Genomic DNA, 15,748 nt, shown 5'->3' with positions numbered 1-15,748 from the left:
TCTTCGACTGCTCTAGGATGGAGTTTGATGTGTCAAACTCGGGACATTCCAATCCCAGAGAGACCCGCCGTGATTATCAAAGTCCTCCACGTCTTAGCCATCAAACCAACGACTATCTGATGTGTACGATGGTATTTGAGCCGACATGTTGATGATGATCCCATCATCACGTGTACCGGAGCTTCCCCTGACAAACAGAACAAACAAAGCAAACACCGCGGGCTGAGGCCCCCGCATTCGTTCAGCTTCACAAGCATTCGATTGATTCTCCAATCTTCCGCTTGCTTTATCTGTCTTTATTTTTTTTGACTTTGAACCAATCCGACATTTTGGTGCGATATTCAGTCAGTTCACAAAATGGTAAGATGGTCCGGCTCTCTAGTACACCATATTCATGGCAGATCAGTAACTTACCGACTMCTGTTCCGTCTAGGCTCCCACCGAGTCTCAGAAGCGCCTGGCGCTTGCAATTATTGACTTCTTAAACTCCAGCCTGAAGGATGGCACTCTGACTGCGGATGACGCTGAGTCCATTGAGATCGCTCAATCGTGTATTGCGGACACTTTCAAGGTCGACCCCTCCGATGAGGCTGCCGTCAAGGACGCTCTTGGCGGACAATCTCTGGCGAGCATATTCAGTGTCTACGAGAAGCTCCGTAAGAAGCCTTCGACAGAATCTGCCAGTGCTGGAGCGCAGGCCAAGAGCACAGAGGCACAGCAGCCCAGGGCTGGTGCCCCCACGCCCGAATCCGACAAGTTGAAATCGGAGGGAAATGCTGCCATGGCCCGCAAGGAATACAATAAGGCGATCGATCTTTACACTCAGGCCCTGTCCATCGCTCCCTCGAACCCAATCTACCTCTCCAACCGTGCGGCTGCCTACTCTGCCTCCGGTCAACATGAGAAAGCTGCGGAGGATGCGGAACTCGCCACTGTTGTGGATCCCAAGTACTCCAAGGCCTGGAGTCGTCTCGGTCTAGCGCGGTTCGATATGGCAGACTACAAGGGAGCAAAGGAAGCCTACGAAAAGGGTATTGAGGCGGAAGGTAACGGAGGTAGCGATGCGATGAAGAGAGGTCTTGAAACCACCAAGAGGAAGATCGAAGAGGCCAGCCGTGGTGCCGAGCCTCCTGCCGATGATGTCGACGATGCTGCTGGAGCATCGCGCGGTGCTGGTGGAATGCCTGATCTTTCCTCTCTCGCCAGCATGCTCGGTGGCGGCGGCGGCGGCGGTGGTGGTATGCCCGACCTTAGCTCCATCATGAACAACCCTATGTTCGCGAGCATGGCCCAGAACTTGATGAGCAACCCAGACATGCTGAACAACCTCATGAACAACCCTCAGTTGAGGCAGATGGCCGAGAACTTCGGCAGTGGCGGCGGAATGCCGGACATGTCTAGCTTGATGAGCGACCCAAGCCTTGCGGAGATGTAAGTTCATGCATTTACTTCTTTCCTGTCACAGAAAACTAACCAAACTATCTAGGGCAAGGAACATGATGGGCGGTGCCGGGCGTGGAGGTCAGCAGTAAACCAGAAGTTACCCTCGGTTGCATGAAAGTCCCCCTTTTCCATCCAGCTACGATATATTACCTCTGAATTTGTCTAAAAGATATTCACCTTCTCTGGCTTCACCCACCTGTGATTATTGAATACCAGCCATACCAGTTTGGTCATGAGTTTTTTGCAAACGGATAGAAACTTTAATCGCTAAAATAATATCCAATCTCGCCAATATACGAAGTAGCCAGTTATATTTGTCACTGATTAAAGGTATTACCTTGACAACCTCGACAAGGCACGCCAAGGTGACACCGGTGCATTGTACCTAGTACCAATGATCAGAATATATGTTCAGGTAGCTCGCCGCAAAAAAGCACCAGAAAACGGCAAAAAGGCTGGGTATGATTCCAGATGCCAATACATGAAAATGTTCGGAGTGGAGTTGGTTGTCGCATATCTCATAATACAACGCCGTATACGCCCATAGAGATAGGGGGGAAAAGGACATTGGCTATTATGCAGGCAATCCAGGATCAAAGATGTCCTGGCTATTCGTAACGATCCGTCCGCGCAGCCTTCGCTGACGGCGATACAGGAAAACTGGAAAACCAGATCCGTGAAATCCGTGGACAGGACACACAAGTACTCAGGCAGTAATAATAAAGAAAAAAGGAAAAGAAATAGAAAGGACACTGAAAATGGATCAATAGGCCGAAGTTACTATCACAGATAAAACATGAGCGCCGGTTCCGCCAGGTCTCTATTTAGATAGTCGATATGGTACAGTGGCATGATATGATATCAAAAATAATCGAGAAGAGTATGAGAGGTGATTCATCGTCAAAGGCTGCCGATAAGCAGGAAACGGAGAGTGACGGTCGAGAATTTGTTGAAGGGATAAGGTACGTAGGAGTAGATGTTGCGGGGACTTTAGATGTAGTCACGGGCAGCCTTCTGCAGTTCAATCAACCTCCATCCTCTGGTCTCGGGATTGTTGACGTCCTCGGGTATTCTCGTGAGACCAATGGCATAGGTAACCAGCTGCACCTTGTCTTCCATACCGGCTGCGAGTTCACCCGTCTTAACGTTGCGGTAAACATGTACCTCCTGTGTACGGCAGGTCACAACGAAGACGGGAATCTCGCCCGGTTCCAGCATACGGGCGTGGGAAACATCAACACCTCGGATATCGAGGATGCGGCCATCCGACTTGAGTCCCGCAGTGGTGTACTGTTTGGAAAGAGCAGCGTAAACATGGAATTGCGCATCAGAGAGCCAGAGCTTGAGCGTCTCAATATCGCCTTTGACGTAGGCATCAAGTACTTCTGGTAGAATATATTCGCGCATCTCCCTCAGGAATGATTCCATCTGGAAATTGGGATCCATTTCCCGGAATTTCTTGATGACCTGGGCAGTCTCATTTTCAGCAAAGAAGCTAGCGACACGATCCGAGATGCTGCGTGCTGTACTGATGAGAGGGTTCTCAGATTCGTTGTATGTCTCCTTCAGAGAGAAGAGTTTCTGCATCATAGGATTTGAGTCCTTGAATTCGCGCCACGACTCTTTCCAAGCAGAGTCCTTGTGAAGGGTAAGGTTGGTACCCGCACTGCACCAGGCAATTGTCAGAACGGTGAAAAGAAAACTCCATGTGAATGTACCACTTACTTTGGATCTTCAACCAGCGGCTCGCTCGAACGGCGCCCGCTCTTCAACTCCTTCTCTTCACGCAGTTGTCGTTGTCTACGGCGCTCTTCCTTCTCAATCCAGCCACCATACCGAGAGCTGCTTCCGTCATCGATGGCTTCCTTCACGTTCTTGTAGGCCTCCGTCTCACGTACGGGCCTTGTGGCCTTTTCAAGTCCCGCACCAGTGGCGCTGACACCCTTCCTGATACCCTTAACAACAGGGGTATCCCATGTCCATGCAGCTCCTTTTCCGATGGCCTGACCGGTCTTTTTCAACGCAGCCGACGTCTTCGAAGTTGCCGCACCCGAAGCGGCTTCATAAGCGGCACGAGCGCGCTTGACATTCTCGTTCTCGGCGAACTCATGAGCAGAGGACGCGAGAGCCTTAGTAGACTCATTCCATTCCTTTGATGCCTTGAACTCTGCTTGGAGAGTCTCTCTGAAAACCTGCCATGGAGTCTTGTCTCCGTGAGGGGGCGGTGGTGGAGGCGCCTCCTTCTGTCCTTCTTCCTTGTCCCCTTCACTCTTCGTCTCTTCGCTCTTCTCACTTTTTGGTTCTTCACTCTGCTTCTCTTTTTGCTGTTGTTGCCAACGGGCAGTGGCAATATGGAATGACCGCGTCAAAGGCAAAGCAGTATACGGAGAGATAAGTTGAACGCGTGTGGGAAGAGACGATTTTTGGCGCTGTAATACTGTAAGTGAGGTAGAGGTGGAGGTCGAATAAGCGCTATTTTGAATCAGAGTCCGCGAAGAAGCGATGGCATTGCCATATGTCGTCCTCAGGCCGGGGACATGGGACCGTAAAGTGGCCGCCCGTGCGACAGCCGACATTTTGTTAGCTGAGATCATGCTCTGGAAACCCGGAGACAAAATATAAGCCAAATATCGCAAGGTAAGTGTATTAGGGGTGACGAAGAATATGGGTCGGACCCCAAATGTTGAGGAGGAAGTGAATAGATTTGGGGCGTGGGGAGTAAGAGAGAAGAAGCGATTCGACTGGTGAAGAAGGGAAAAAAGTTGAGATCGCGGGCGCCAAGATCGAAAACTTCGGGCCTCGCCTTTTCCGCCGCCATTTTCTCCAGGCCCCGTCGACAAGGTATTATTGTTGCCGATTCAACCGGATTAGCTGAGTATGCCCCATCTCGTTTGAAACTTTGTACTTGATCTCTCTTTATACTTCGTTATCGCATCGGCCTTCCGCTCAACTCAGAGGTTCTGTTCTGCGTTTGTGCCGAATCGACTGGCCTTTCGCTTCTCTTATTTGCCTCAACAGCCGCACGTCCCCGATATCATCCTCGGCAACGCAGCAATATGAACTCTTTCACCTCCTGGGTCAAGGCATTGTCACATACTAGCCGATCATGCCAGTCGCGAGTGATCTCCCCGCGCGTGCTGCGCCCCTTTTCTGCCACAACGAAGGCCAGCTCAAGCGCGAAAGAAAAAACTCGCGAGATTGAGAGACAAATTCTGAATCCCAAGTCGGAACAGACCACCGAAGACAATTCGCCGCTCTCTGCTATTACTAGAATGATGCAAGGAGAAAAAGCTCGCGCTAGCCAGGCCGTCAGTCGCGACTATTCCCGCATGGCCGAGAGTTTGGAAGCAGAGATGATTAAAGACCCATATGCCGATCGTTCTCCTCCTCACCATCTTCACGTTTACGCCCACAAACACAATACACTGCTCACGCTGACGCAACCAAACGGGAACCCAATGCTGTCGATGAGTTGTGGACACCTCGGCTTTCGGAAAGGTGGACGTTCTGGATATGACCCAGCGTATCAGTTGACGTCCCACGTGTTTGGTCAAATTCAGGAAAGAGGCTATCTCATGAACATTCAACGGCTCGAAATCGTCTTTCAGGGCTTCGGTCAGGGTCGAGAGGCATTTACCAAGGTTCTGCTTGGCAGTGAGGGAAGGAATATTCGGGGGTTGGTGAGTCGAGTGACAGATTCGACACGGATAAAGTTCGGTGGTACGAGAAGCAGAAAAGTCCGCAGACTGGGTTAATCCTGCGTGGTATCTATATTCCTTTCCCATGCCCACGCCTCGAGAGGTATCTATTCTTTCGCTTCAGCGTCAACTGAAAACAAGGAGCTTGGTGGGCAGCGCATTTCGGTCAGGCATTGGCTCGCACAACTGGAGTTCTTTGAGTCTCCTATGTGACTCTGCAGTGTCTGGGATCTTTAGTGAACCCAGTCTGGGCTGCAGCTATATTTGTACATTAGTCGTTTCTTTTTTTTTTACAGGAGATACACAAAAGATTCTTAGGTTGTATTCTGCATCTTGATCTCATCTCAAGTCCAACTCGCATCTTCATTGCCTTCCAATATCAATGCCTTTTCTTGAGCGCTATCATTTTAGATGTTGAGAACTCCTCAGTAGTTCTGAATGCACCAAAAAACAAATGCTTGCCATAGATAATCAGCAGCTTACCAAATATGGACTAGCGCGTTAGCTCCAATGTCTCCGAAAGCTGCTGGCTGAAAGGCTTCAGCTCCTCGTCTTTGATCGCAAACGTTTCTACGTGAATCTCAATTCTGCTATCTATTTTGTTTTGATTGTATGGAATTTTACCCATCCGATATTCTTTCATAGATTTGTCTTTTGTTTGAGGGTTTCAGCAATAGTTGGGTCTGCGCGGTTACTAGTTCCTCAGCGAGCGTATGCGCCGGAACTGCTCCTCTCTTGTGACGATCACCGGGTGCAGCGCAAACCCGACCTTGGGATTAAGACGAACGGCTTGATGAGTGCCGGAATTCCTTTCTCGGGCCGTCGTCCAAGACCGTTTGGATGCACCCTCTAAATCCCTTCCTCCGTGCCTTCTTCCGAAGCACTGTCCCAGGGCAGTGTCTGCCGATAGAGAATCATGTATGCCTTGTTGGATCATATTGGACTAAGCCTGGGGAATATTCTCTTACCTTTGCTGCAGGTTCTGCTCGTTCCGATAACGGAATCCTTAATCGGGTCGCGAGACCGGGAGTCCAACCTTCTCTATTCCGACCTTGTGGTGTCCGAAGAGTTTCTGGGAAGTCATACACTGCGAGTACCGATTGCCAATGGAGCTACCGGGAATGCCAAGGATGATTCGAATGTTCGTGATAGTAGGGGGAAGGCAAAGCAGGTGACAACTGTCAACGGACGAACCGTGATTATCAAAGAGAGTTCGGTTTACAGCAACAAAGGTAGGAATGGCCTCTTTCCGTTCTGACCCCCTCAACACCCCCCCCCCTCTTTTTTTTTTCTTTCGCCTGTGCTGAACGACATTGTCAGGCTTCAAATCCCTAACCCAAGCTCAGCTCCTGTCCGACGCTCTGTACTATACTCCAAGTACCGACTCCCAGCCATGGCTTATCTACTACATCTCCCGCCCGTTGATCGGCTTATTCGACCCAGGGAAGATCATCTCTGCTGTAGTGCCCGGGTCGCTACCTCAGAGAGTAGTCACGAATACGGGCGCCAAAGCTGGCGATTCTGCCTCTTCATTACCGAAGAAAGAAATCAAGTCGTTCGGAGAACTGCTGGCCAATTTTCCTATGATTGCAAGACAGATGCAGCCAGGCTTGGACAGATTATTCCGAGAATTTGGGAAAGAACTGGGGAAACCGTTGCCGCCTCCTCCGTCGCGCTCGCCTTCCATCCCTGATGACTACGAACGTAAACCAGATCGCCATGAACATTCGGCGGATGAAGTCGCTTCTATTCGGAGCACGTCGTCCCGCAACAGAGAAGGACTTCCCTTTAATTCCGAGGAGTACTTTGAAGATGATGAGGATTTGATGCGCCGCAGCCTGGAGACAGCAGTTACCGCCGCAATCGATCTGTTCCGGCTCGTGGACAAACAGCAGTTGTCTCTTCTCGGCGCCACGACCGACCTGACTGGACCTCTGGTAGAACGGTTGATTGAGCGTTATGTTGCCGAGCAAGTACATGAACCGCTGCTGTTTCCTCGACTGTGCAGCTTCCGTCAACCCGAGGACACAGAACTGGATTCCAGAATTCGCCATATGGAGAATCTAGATGTTTCACAAGTAGGAATCGTTGTCGAAGGAGGACGAGAGGGCAAAAGAGAGCTGCTACATCGGCTCGGAAGAGCGGTAGAGGAGTTCCGAAAGATGACAGACGCAAAGTGTCCACACGACATGCTCAGTACATTGCTGGAGACAGTCAAAGTCTTATCGTACCCCGGGACGTATGATAACGCGAATCTTCAAGCCTCGGAAAAACAGATTGCGCCCGTCACCGTAAATGCGGATATTCTGGTCTCCTTGTTACTTATTGTGGTTATCAGGTCCCAGGTCAGACATCTACAAGCAAGACTCTTGTATATGCAGCACTTCATCTATATCGACGATGTTGATAGCGGTGAAATGGGTTATGCTTTGAGCACATTCGAGGCAGTCCTTACGTACTTAGTGACTGATTCAGCGGGCCTCCGAAGAGCCAGTATTCGCAACAAGCGCCTGTGGAATGCCACTAGAGCCGGACGAGTTGCCGAAATGAGGGCAATTCTTGAACCCGAAGGTGACAATAGCTCACTGGACGATGCCCCGGACGAGTCAGAAGGGAAATCAGTCTTCTTCAAAACCGGTGAGGGCGAAGACGTGGATGAACCGCTACGAGGACTTTCTATTCATCGAAGGCTCTCAAGGTCAAATAGTGAACATCAAGAAATTGATGAAACTCTTTCTGAGGCACCACCGCTGGCACATGTGTTCCCATTTCAAACATGGGCAAACACCTCCCCGCCAAAGGAAGTTCAGCGTCCTGTGAAGAAAGTCTCCATGGATGTCCGCAGCATATCGGAGTCGTCAGCTACTTCGCTTCTCTCTCGCACCACCACCATCGAATCAATGACCAGTGCAATAGAAGGGGACAGCTCAATCGAGACGTTGACCAAAACGCAAGATCCTGCGGGTGATTCAATTCCCATGATGGCCGTTGACAGTCGCCAGCCGGAGGCTCTCAAGTACTTGCTGAGCCTGGAAGAGTACTACTCATTGGAAGACATTCTCGAGGATACAAACACCGATGGAACAACGTTACTCAGTGCCGCGGTGCAACTCGCTCACCCTGAGATGGTAGAAACTTTGCTCGACTTTCTGTTCAGTGCAACTGACGAGCGAACAATTGCTGGTTACCTCAAAAAAGCAGACATGCACGGACGCACAGTTGCTCACTATTTGTTCAGTACACCATCAGTAATGTACAGACTGGAAAGACTCATTCCTTGGCGACAGCGTGACAGAAATGGCCAGACGCCGCTCTTTGCTCTTTGCAGATCTTATGATCATCCTGATTATAAGTCGATGGTCAACGAGGCGTTGACCGCCGCTCAAAGATCTCAGGGAGACGGCTTGCCTCTGCGGCTTGACGACCATGTGGACTCGAAGGGGAATACACTGCTACACATCGTCGGTGATCCAGAGATAACAATTCGAATTCTACGGGAAAGCGATTGTGATCCAAACGCGACCAACGAGAAGAAGTTCACGCCGCTGATGATGGCTAGCAAGTACGGCCGCGTCGATCAAGTGCGTATCCTTTTTTTGGATCCCCGGGTTGATGTACATCTCAAGGAAGCTCGCGGATTGACGGCCGTCGAGCTCGCCAAAGATGACGAAGTCCGTAATCGCATTGACGATCTCATTCTTGTCTCAAATTCGCCCTCGGCATATGATGACCCATCTGGTCGTGTCACCACAGTTGTACGCTCATACTTCGTTGAGGATGCCACAGTACGCTTTGTTTTGAAGTCGGGCGCGCCAAGCTCTCGGTCCCAGTCAGACGAATCTCGAGCTGGGTCAACCACCTACACGGTCACTACATGCCGTCGCACCCTCTCGGACTTCGAAAATCTTGCTCAGTGTCTCGCAATGGAGCATCCGGCCTCTTATATCCCTTCCTTTTCTGACTTTCGCAATCCTTTTCAAATTCATTCCAAACCATCCAGGTCTGTTCTCCACAACATGCAAGAGAGGCTAGACAGATTCTTGAAAATCCTGCTTACCCATCCAACCTTTGCGACGCACGAGATGCTGTGGGAGTTCTTCCTGGTGCCCGAGCTGCAGCCGGAGATGATGACGGACAGGTCCCGACGCAAGGCGTTGGTACTCTCCGAGTCGATTGCAGACGACTACGCGCCTGTGACAGTTGAAGGCATACGTGAAACAGAACAGTTCGTGGCGCAGGCTCAGGACATGGTTCGTGCCCTTCACGCCAACACGCGCAGTCTGATTCGCCGTGGTCATTCCTTGCAGAATGCCGCGTCAGATATGGCCGACGCGCTGGCGCTGTGCTCGTCGGTAGTCTCGACTCTCCAGGAGCCCACAAACGCGCTTCCCCATTCACACGTGGACGCTTTCACCCGCTACGCTTCCTATTTGTCAACCTCATCCTCAGACTCATCTCCGCTTCTTCAGTTCCTATCAGTCTTTGCCTCGATCGACAACACGACTGTTGCAATACTCGGTTCGCTCTCCCGCCCTATTTCGCTCATATCGAATCTACAATCCACAACCCGCAATCTCTCCCGCAATCGCTCCTCTCTCATCTCATCATCTTTGCCCCGGAAATTCAACATCAACTTTCCGGGCCTGGAGGAATCCCGACAGAAGTCAGTTCGTGATCTGGAACAGAAGATCCAAGAGGCTGAAGTCCATATCGGACGCCTCTCCCGGGAAATCTCATGGAACAAGGATGTTGTGGTCGGGGAACTCGCCGGATGGACATCCTGGCGGGAAAAAGTCGGCCGGGACGCCATCCGCGACTTCGTCAGGTCCACCCTGGTCCGAGAAAAGGAGCGAGGGAAACGCCTTGAACGGTGCTTGAACCGGATACGGGAGATGAACAACCGTACAGTACGATAGATAGACTTATGTGGCGCTGGCTCATTTGCTTGCCTATAGAATAGTTTTGTGCCTCCTTCCTTCTCGTTCAAAGCCTTTAATTTTTAATGACCCACTACATCTGTGACGACGCTGATGAAAATGAGGATGGGGTACGGTGGCATCAATGCATTGTCTGCCATTCTTTCTTTTAGAAGGGATCATGTTCGATATCTATACAACTTGTGAGGAAAAAGAGATTCAAGAATGTACAACTCTCGTGACCATTTCCTTCCAGCGACGTAGGTATGTGTTCAATAGGCATGCCTCTAGTGTGTACAGCCTACGACCAAACAAAATTCTGAATTCTGGGAATGTCCATTAGAACCGCTAAGCAATTGACAGATCCGAGTATTCAAAAGCTCTCGACGAGCGTTACAAGTGCCGAAGAGGCTTGGGAACGGCACTCTACTCGAAGCTATGGCGCCTTTGAGGTCGCGATCCACGAGGATGATAACGCTTGAACCTAAGTGACACGTACATTCAGAATTCGAAAAGAGGTGACGTGCTTCTCTCGATCGCTGGAAGACGGAAAAGTTGATCTGTAGACGGAGTCTGGTTGTGGACCTCGCGCCGAGCTTTTCGGTGTGGCCTTTGAGGGCCTGCTTGCGGCTCAGGCAGGCTTAATTCATCGATAGTTCTCAACGATGATTGCCACCCAATCTCTGCTGCTTTTCCTGACACCGTTCGATTCAATGGAGACACAACGACCACTTGCTTTGGAACAAAGCCGGCCCGCCATGGCTCCGTGGGCAACTCGGATTTCCCTGGGCGTTCAAGCACAGACGCTTGTGGGTGCCTGACTTCTGACTGCTTTGGAGCAGCAAATGAGCCAAGAGGCGAAACTGGCATGGCATCTGCGTTTGCGCAAAGTGCTCTACTCACGGCTTCCAGCCTCATTGCCTCTTCCGCGACGTATGGCATAGTAGTTGGACGGCTCTTGTCAGATATCGACAATTCGCGGCTGCGTCTGATTTTCGGCGTGCTTCCAAATGAGTAGGAAGCAATGTTGTCATCGAGAGGAGATATTGCAGCGTATTTAGAGTTCGCGTAATCGCGTTTCCTTTTCTTGTATCGCTTCCAGGATTGTCGGAGCCTTCTGATGAGGAGGACGGTCAGGGCTATAAACGCCACAGTGGTAATAACTATGAATACTACCGCGGCAGCAATGGAGCTCTTCTTGTAGCTCCAATGCGGGAGGAAGGACTTATGCGATGGTGTTGGAGTTACGGAATCCGCGGTCGAGCTCACGGTTCTCTTGTATACTGCTGTCGGCGTACATGTGCATTGGGTCTTCTTCGAAGCCAACCTGTGCGATTTTGTAGATTCTGCGCGTGTCTCCTCCATCCCTATCGACGATTGATGTTTTGTCGAGCGCCCCAAGCCAATGGTGAAATATAGGCGCGTGGAATCGTCGGATGTATCGACCTCATTGTTTAGTGTGAATCGGTCATCCCCCCCGACGCTCAGTTGCTGAATATGCAGTTTATCTTTGAAGAAATTGTAGATGCTATCCCATCTATCCTTTGGCCATGAACGAATCCCTTTCGGTGCGGTTGATGATGGTATTGATGCGGATACCACTTTGGATAGTGACGGCAGTAATGCTGAAGACGCAATGGAAGGTTCCGGAGAGCACACAAAGGGAGAGCTTAATAGCAGAGTGTACATGGCACTACAAAGTAATGCGAGCATGAGGAGTAGGCTTCCTTGCATCCTGGTTTCCAAGAGGTCTCCCTAGGATCACCTTAAAGACCTCACGCTCAAGACATAGGTACAATGAGTGGAGAAACCACCGCGGATGAATATCTGGATATCATTCGCATATTACTTTCTGACCAGCTGAGGCTTGGTACTATGCCGGTAAAAGCAGGCACGATGGCAGTGGTCGACGCAGCTTCCTTCCGCGCATTTTGTATATTTTCAGCACACAAACGCACCGCTTGATATCAGCACCAAATCATGCCTAATTTCTAAAACTTTAGTAAGGCGCAGGATGAGACAGGAGAATTGAGTTCCTTTGTGACCAAGACTTGAACATTTCGGAGACCTCGTTGCACTCCGAAAATATGTTAAGAAGATGGAAGTATTCTGACACTTAGTGAAACTACTCACCTGGCTGATACCATAGATCATGATTTATAGAGACACACAAACCACTTCACAATCATTTATAGATCATCTACGAGAGGTACAGAGACTTAAAACACTATATGGTGCTGAAAGGGATACAAAGCACAGAAGACAAAGCCCGTGACTGTGAAATCATCATCATGGAGGCAGATAACACTAATCCCAAAAGGGATATATAGATCTAGATGCCTGCTTCTCCACAAACGACGTCATGGTCGATCATCATTGCTGCCTTCAAGCTATATAAATCCCCAGCATTTGAGAATACACCAGCAGGAAGATCATCGACACATACTTGAATGGGAATTTCTCAGCCCTTCCCTTTTCGCAACTCAATAACACGAACATTTTTTACACAAACGCAGTTCACCATGCCTCTTGTCGTCCCAGGAATCAACTCGAACATGGGTTCTAATACGGGCGAATGGCTCAACAAGCTCGCCGGCAAAAAGATCAGTGACTCTACCAGCGATGTGAATGTGCGATTTTGGACTATTTTACTCTGATCGTATATTGGTTGCTGATGGTGAACAGACCTTTGCGAAGAAGGATTTACCCGAGCACCATCGAGTTCTTCGTCCCGGTGACGCGATGACTATGGATCATAGACCGGAAAGGTATGCATGCCTGCTTAGTTACTATATCTATGTTGATATGGATAAATGCTGATGACTTGTTATTTTGCCAGACTCAACATCCACCTCGACGAGGAGGATAAAGTCAAGGATGTCAACTTTGGTTGAGTTACGATGAGGGAATGTGATGGTTGATGGTTTAGGATACACGAGAGTCTTACACCCCCAAATCACCTGTGATGAGACATGTCCTAGAATGATGAAATAATGTGATATGATGTCTATCATGAGCCGTTTCTATATTTTAGTATAGCATCATTAGGCCGAAAGAAACCCGAAGAAACAGCGGGTTGAAGAAGATTAGAGCCGTCTTCAGACCTCTAAACTTGCTCCGCCTTCCACCTAAGTAGAGTGAACGAGTGCTTGGGGAAGTTGTAGGCACCCTTGCCGTCCCAAGTGCTTTCCGTCAGGCCAACTTCCTGTTTTCCCTTCATGTTGCAGGCCGAGACACTGGCTCCAGTGACCGTGAATACGGTGACATCACCGGTAGCCCCCTCGAACTTGCTCTCCATGTCCTTTTCGTCGCTGATGTTGACGACAGCAACATTAACATATCCGTCCTCTCCCAAGGTGGCACTGACATCCAGCCAGGGAGTGTCCTTGACGGCGCGGACCCACTTGGGACTCGTTTCGCCCTCATAGGCACCACAGGAAACATGCGCATTGATGGTCCAGCCTCGCATATACTTCGAGAACAGGTACAACGGCCACCAGATAGTCTGCTTTATGATACCGTCCTTGGTCGTCATCAACGGGGAGATGACATTGACGCTCTGTGCAATACAGGCCATCCCGACGTCTTTGCTCTTACGCACAAAGACGTTGAGCCAGATGGCCACGGCCAGAGCGTCGGAGAGGGTATAGCTTTCCTCGGCGCCCTTGCTGCCCTCAGCGCGCAGAGGGTCCCACACGTTCCACTCGTCAAAGCAGATTGTGGGCCGCGGCTGGTCAGGAGGAACACCGTTCTCAATCATGGCAAGGTCGATGAGGGACGAGGTAATCTCAATCGCGCGCTCAGCGGCGAGGGGAGCAGTGACGTTGGGGAGATGAGTTGAACCGCAGGTGTAGAGATGGATACTGTGCATGTCGATGAGAGGGACGGTGCTAGTAGAGAGAGGCGAGTGAGCGGGAAGCAGGCAATGTTTCAGTGTGTAGTAATCCCATGAGGCAGTGCCGTCTTGGCCACAGAGGATCAATTTCAGAGTGGGGTCGAGCAGCTTCAGCGCTAGAAAGTATATTAGCATGACTGGTTGGTTCTTGCGGATTCGAAGCGATTAGGTTCTCACCCTTTGCCCACTGGTAGGCCTTGTGAGCGTACTCCTCCTTGGTCAGCTGGGCGACCTGCCATGGTCCCCACACTTCGTTACCAAGAGCCCAGTATTTGATCTAGAGAGTTGATGTTAGTGTCTGGCAGATGACCAGTAGCCCAGGTGGCATACGTTGTAAGGCTCTTCACGGCCATTCTTCCTCCGAAGATTGGCGTAATAAGTGTCCTTTGTACCGTTACAGTACTCAACCCACGCAAGAGCTAGACACCCACATTAGTACAAGCCGACAGGAAGTACGAAGCTGGCATGGTTTACCTTCATCAAGAGTTCCTGGAGACAAACGTCAGCATTCGCATTATAGCACAGCTGGACAGTATCGTACCTGTGCCAAAGTTCAAGCAAAAGTAAGGCTCAGTTCCAAGAAGCTCGCACCACTTCATGAACTCGTCTGTTCCAAACTGGTTGGTCTCGGTTCCCAGCCAAGCCAGCTCAGGTCTGTAGAGCCATGAAACTGGGTTAACAATTCGCTCAAAGAGTAATTCCTGAAGCTCTAGCTGGAGGTGCAGTTACCTTGCAGGCCGTTGATCTTTAGGACCGACACCATCGATCCAGTGATATGTAGCCGTAAAATTACCACCAGGGTAACGAACAACAGGAATGTTCAGCTCCTTGAGGGCTTCCAGTACATCTTTACGAAAGCCATTCTCGTCGGACAGAGGATTGCCTGGGTCATAGATGCCTCCATAAATGCATCGGCCCATATGCCTGAGGCCATAGGTTAGCACAACTGTCGGAGTCGCAATGTCTTCAGCATCCAGCGTGGATTGGCCTTACTCTGTGAACCCGGCATATATATTAGGGTTGATCTTGGAAATGCGTCGCGACGCATGAACGGAGATACTAGGTGTTTCCTGCTCACTGAGCTTCGTGAAGGTAGTCATGATTGGATTTGGCAGTCAACAAATCCCGGCGAAATGAGTCAAGTATTCAACGACTAAGAGATCTTAAAGCCCAACAGGAACGATAGACTGGGGAAGAAGGAATAACAATCAGTACTATTGTCCGAAGCAACCGCAACGGATTCGTCTCGATAAGGCGCTCTAAAACTCCAGCTTGTATGCTGGATTTATCGTCAGCCATCGCTCCATTATTACTATTGAATTGGGCAAATTCCCTGCGGGGGAATTCCAGGCCTCTAAACGATGATGAGGAGATGGCGAGCGCTGTGGTTGATGGCAACTGGAACAGTTGGCTGGGGAATGCTGCTTAGTGTCGGTGCCGAGGGAACGCCAGCAGTTGTTCCATCAATCAGCTTGCTGCTCTCCTGGTGAGGTTTCTCGTTATGATCTGCTCTGATTTGTTGCTTTCACTTTCAGACAGCGAAACCAGCTCCCCGCATAGCCCAGTTATGTCTGTCTTTTGACTCTTCCTTGCCATGGGTTTAAGAGCGATTGACTTGGCGCCAGGATTTGTTGGTTTCACCGTTTAGTCGGTCTGCTCAATTTGAAGGTGCCGCGTGAGGTTCCTCGATCAAGGAAACTTGCCCTTTTGGCAATTACTCCACCGGATATTCGTGTTCTAAGCTTCGCGAGAGTCGTTGCTGCACGGTAAATGATATGGCGTTGACTGTATTGCGT

At 50.1% G+C, this 15,748-nt stretch overlaps 7 protein-coding genes across 7 annotated transcripts; 4 read left to right on the top strand and 3 right to left on the bottom strand.

Moving 5' to 3' along the window:
• Window positions 1-357: 357 nt before the first annotated feature.
• Window positions 358-1,532, top strand: Asppvi_002871 (putative Hsc70 cochaperone (SGT); the record flags this gene model as incomplete). The annotated part of the gene is made up of 3 exons (XM_043298850.1): window positions 358-360; window positions 434-1,431; window positions 1,487-1,532. 3 exons carry the CDS (start codon window positions 358-360, stop codon window positions 1,530-1,532), a joined length of 1,047 nt encoding a protein of 348 aa, XP_043154785.1.
• A 901-nt stretch (window positions 1,533-2,433) lies between these two features.
• Window positions 2,434-4,019, bottom strand: tim44 (protein translocase subunit TIM44; the record flags this gene model as incomplete). The annotated part of the gene is made up of 2 exons (XM_043298849.1): window positions 2,434-3,109; window positions 3,169-4,019. 2 exons carry the CDS (start codon window positions 4,017-4,019, stop codon window positions 2,434-2,436), a joined length of 1,527 nt encoding a protein of 508 aa, XP_043154784.1.
• Window positions 4,020-4,499: 480 nt separating this feature from the next.
• Asppvi_002869 (mitochondrial 37S ribosomal protein uS11m) lies at window positions 4,500-5,198 on the top strand (the record flags this gene model as incomplete). The annotated part of the gene is made up of 1 exon (XM_043298848.1): window positions 4,500-5,198. One exon carries the CDS (start codon window positions 4,500-4,502, stop codon window positions 5,196-5,198), a length of 699 nt encoding a protein of 232 aa, XP_043154783.1.
• A 783-nt stretch (window positions 5,199-5,981) lies between these two features.
• Window positions 5,982-10,057, top strand: Asppvi_002868 (putative VPS9 domain protein; the record flags this gene model as incomplete). The annotated part of the gene is made up of 3 exons (XM_043298847.1): window positions 5,982-6,059; window positions 6,121-6,373; window positions 6,462-10,057. The coding sequence occupies 3 exons, from the start codon at window positions 5,982-5,984 to the stop codon at window positions 10,055-10,057; spliced, it is 3,927 nt and encodes a 1,308-aa protein (XP_043154782.1).
• A 501-nt stretch (window positions 10,058-10,558) lies between these two features.
• Window positions 10,559-11,422, bottom strand: Asppvi_002867 (uncharacterized protein; the record flags this gene model as incomplete). Its single annotated transcript, XM_043298846.1, has 1 exon — window positions 10,559-11,422. The coding sequence occupies one exon, from the start codon at window positions 11,420-11,422 to the stop codon at window positions 10,559-10,561; it is 864 nt and encodes a 287-aa protein (XP_043154781.1).
• Window positions 11,423-12,579: 1,157 nt separating this feature from the next.
• On the top strand, window positions 12,580-12,951 carry Asppvi_002866 (uncharacterized protein; the record flags this gene model as incomplete). Its single annotated transcript, XM_043298845.1, has 3 exons — window positions 12,580-12,687; window positions 12,743-12,825; window positions 12,897-12,951. The coding sequence occupies 3 exons, from the start codon at window positions 12,580-12,582 to the stop codon at window positions 12,949-12,951; spliced, it is 246 nt and encodes an 81-aa protein (XP_043154780.1).
• A 212-nt stretch (window positions 12,952-13,163) lies between these two features.
• Asppvi_002865 (alpha-N-arabinofuranosidase) lies at window positions 13,164-15,052 on the bottom strand (the record flags this gene model as incomplete). Its single annotated transcript, XM_043298844.1, has 6 exons — window positions 13,164-14,068; window positions 14,130-14,229; window positions 14,283-14,371; window positions 14,494-14,606; window positions 14,682-14,876; window positions 14,946-15,052. 6 exons carry the CDS (start codon window positions 15,050-15,052, stop codon window positions 13,164-13,166), a joined length of 1,509 nt encoding a protein of 502 aa, XP_043154779.1.
• Window positions 15,053-15,748: the final 696 nt, after the last annotated feature.

Source organism: Aspergillus pseudoviridinutans (genome assembly GCF_018340605.1).
Source record: "Aspergillus pseudoviridinutans IFM 55266 DNA, scaffold_2, whole genome shotgun sequence".
Classification (NCBI taxonomy): domain Eukaryota; kingdom Fungi; phylum Ascomycota; class Eurotiomycetes; order Eurotiales; family Aspergillaceae; genus Aspergillus; species Aspergillus pseudoviridinutans.
Note: the sequence above shows the minus strand (reverse complement) of the source record. Positions and strands in the feature narration are given on the sequence as shown.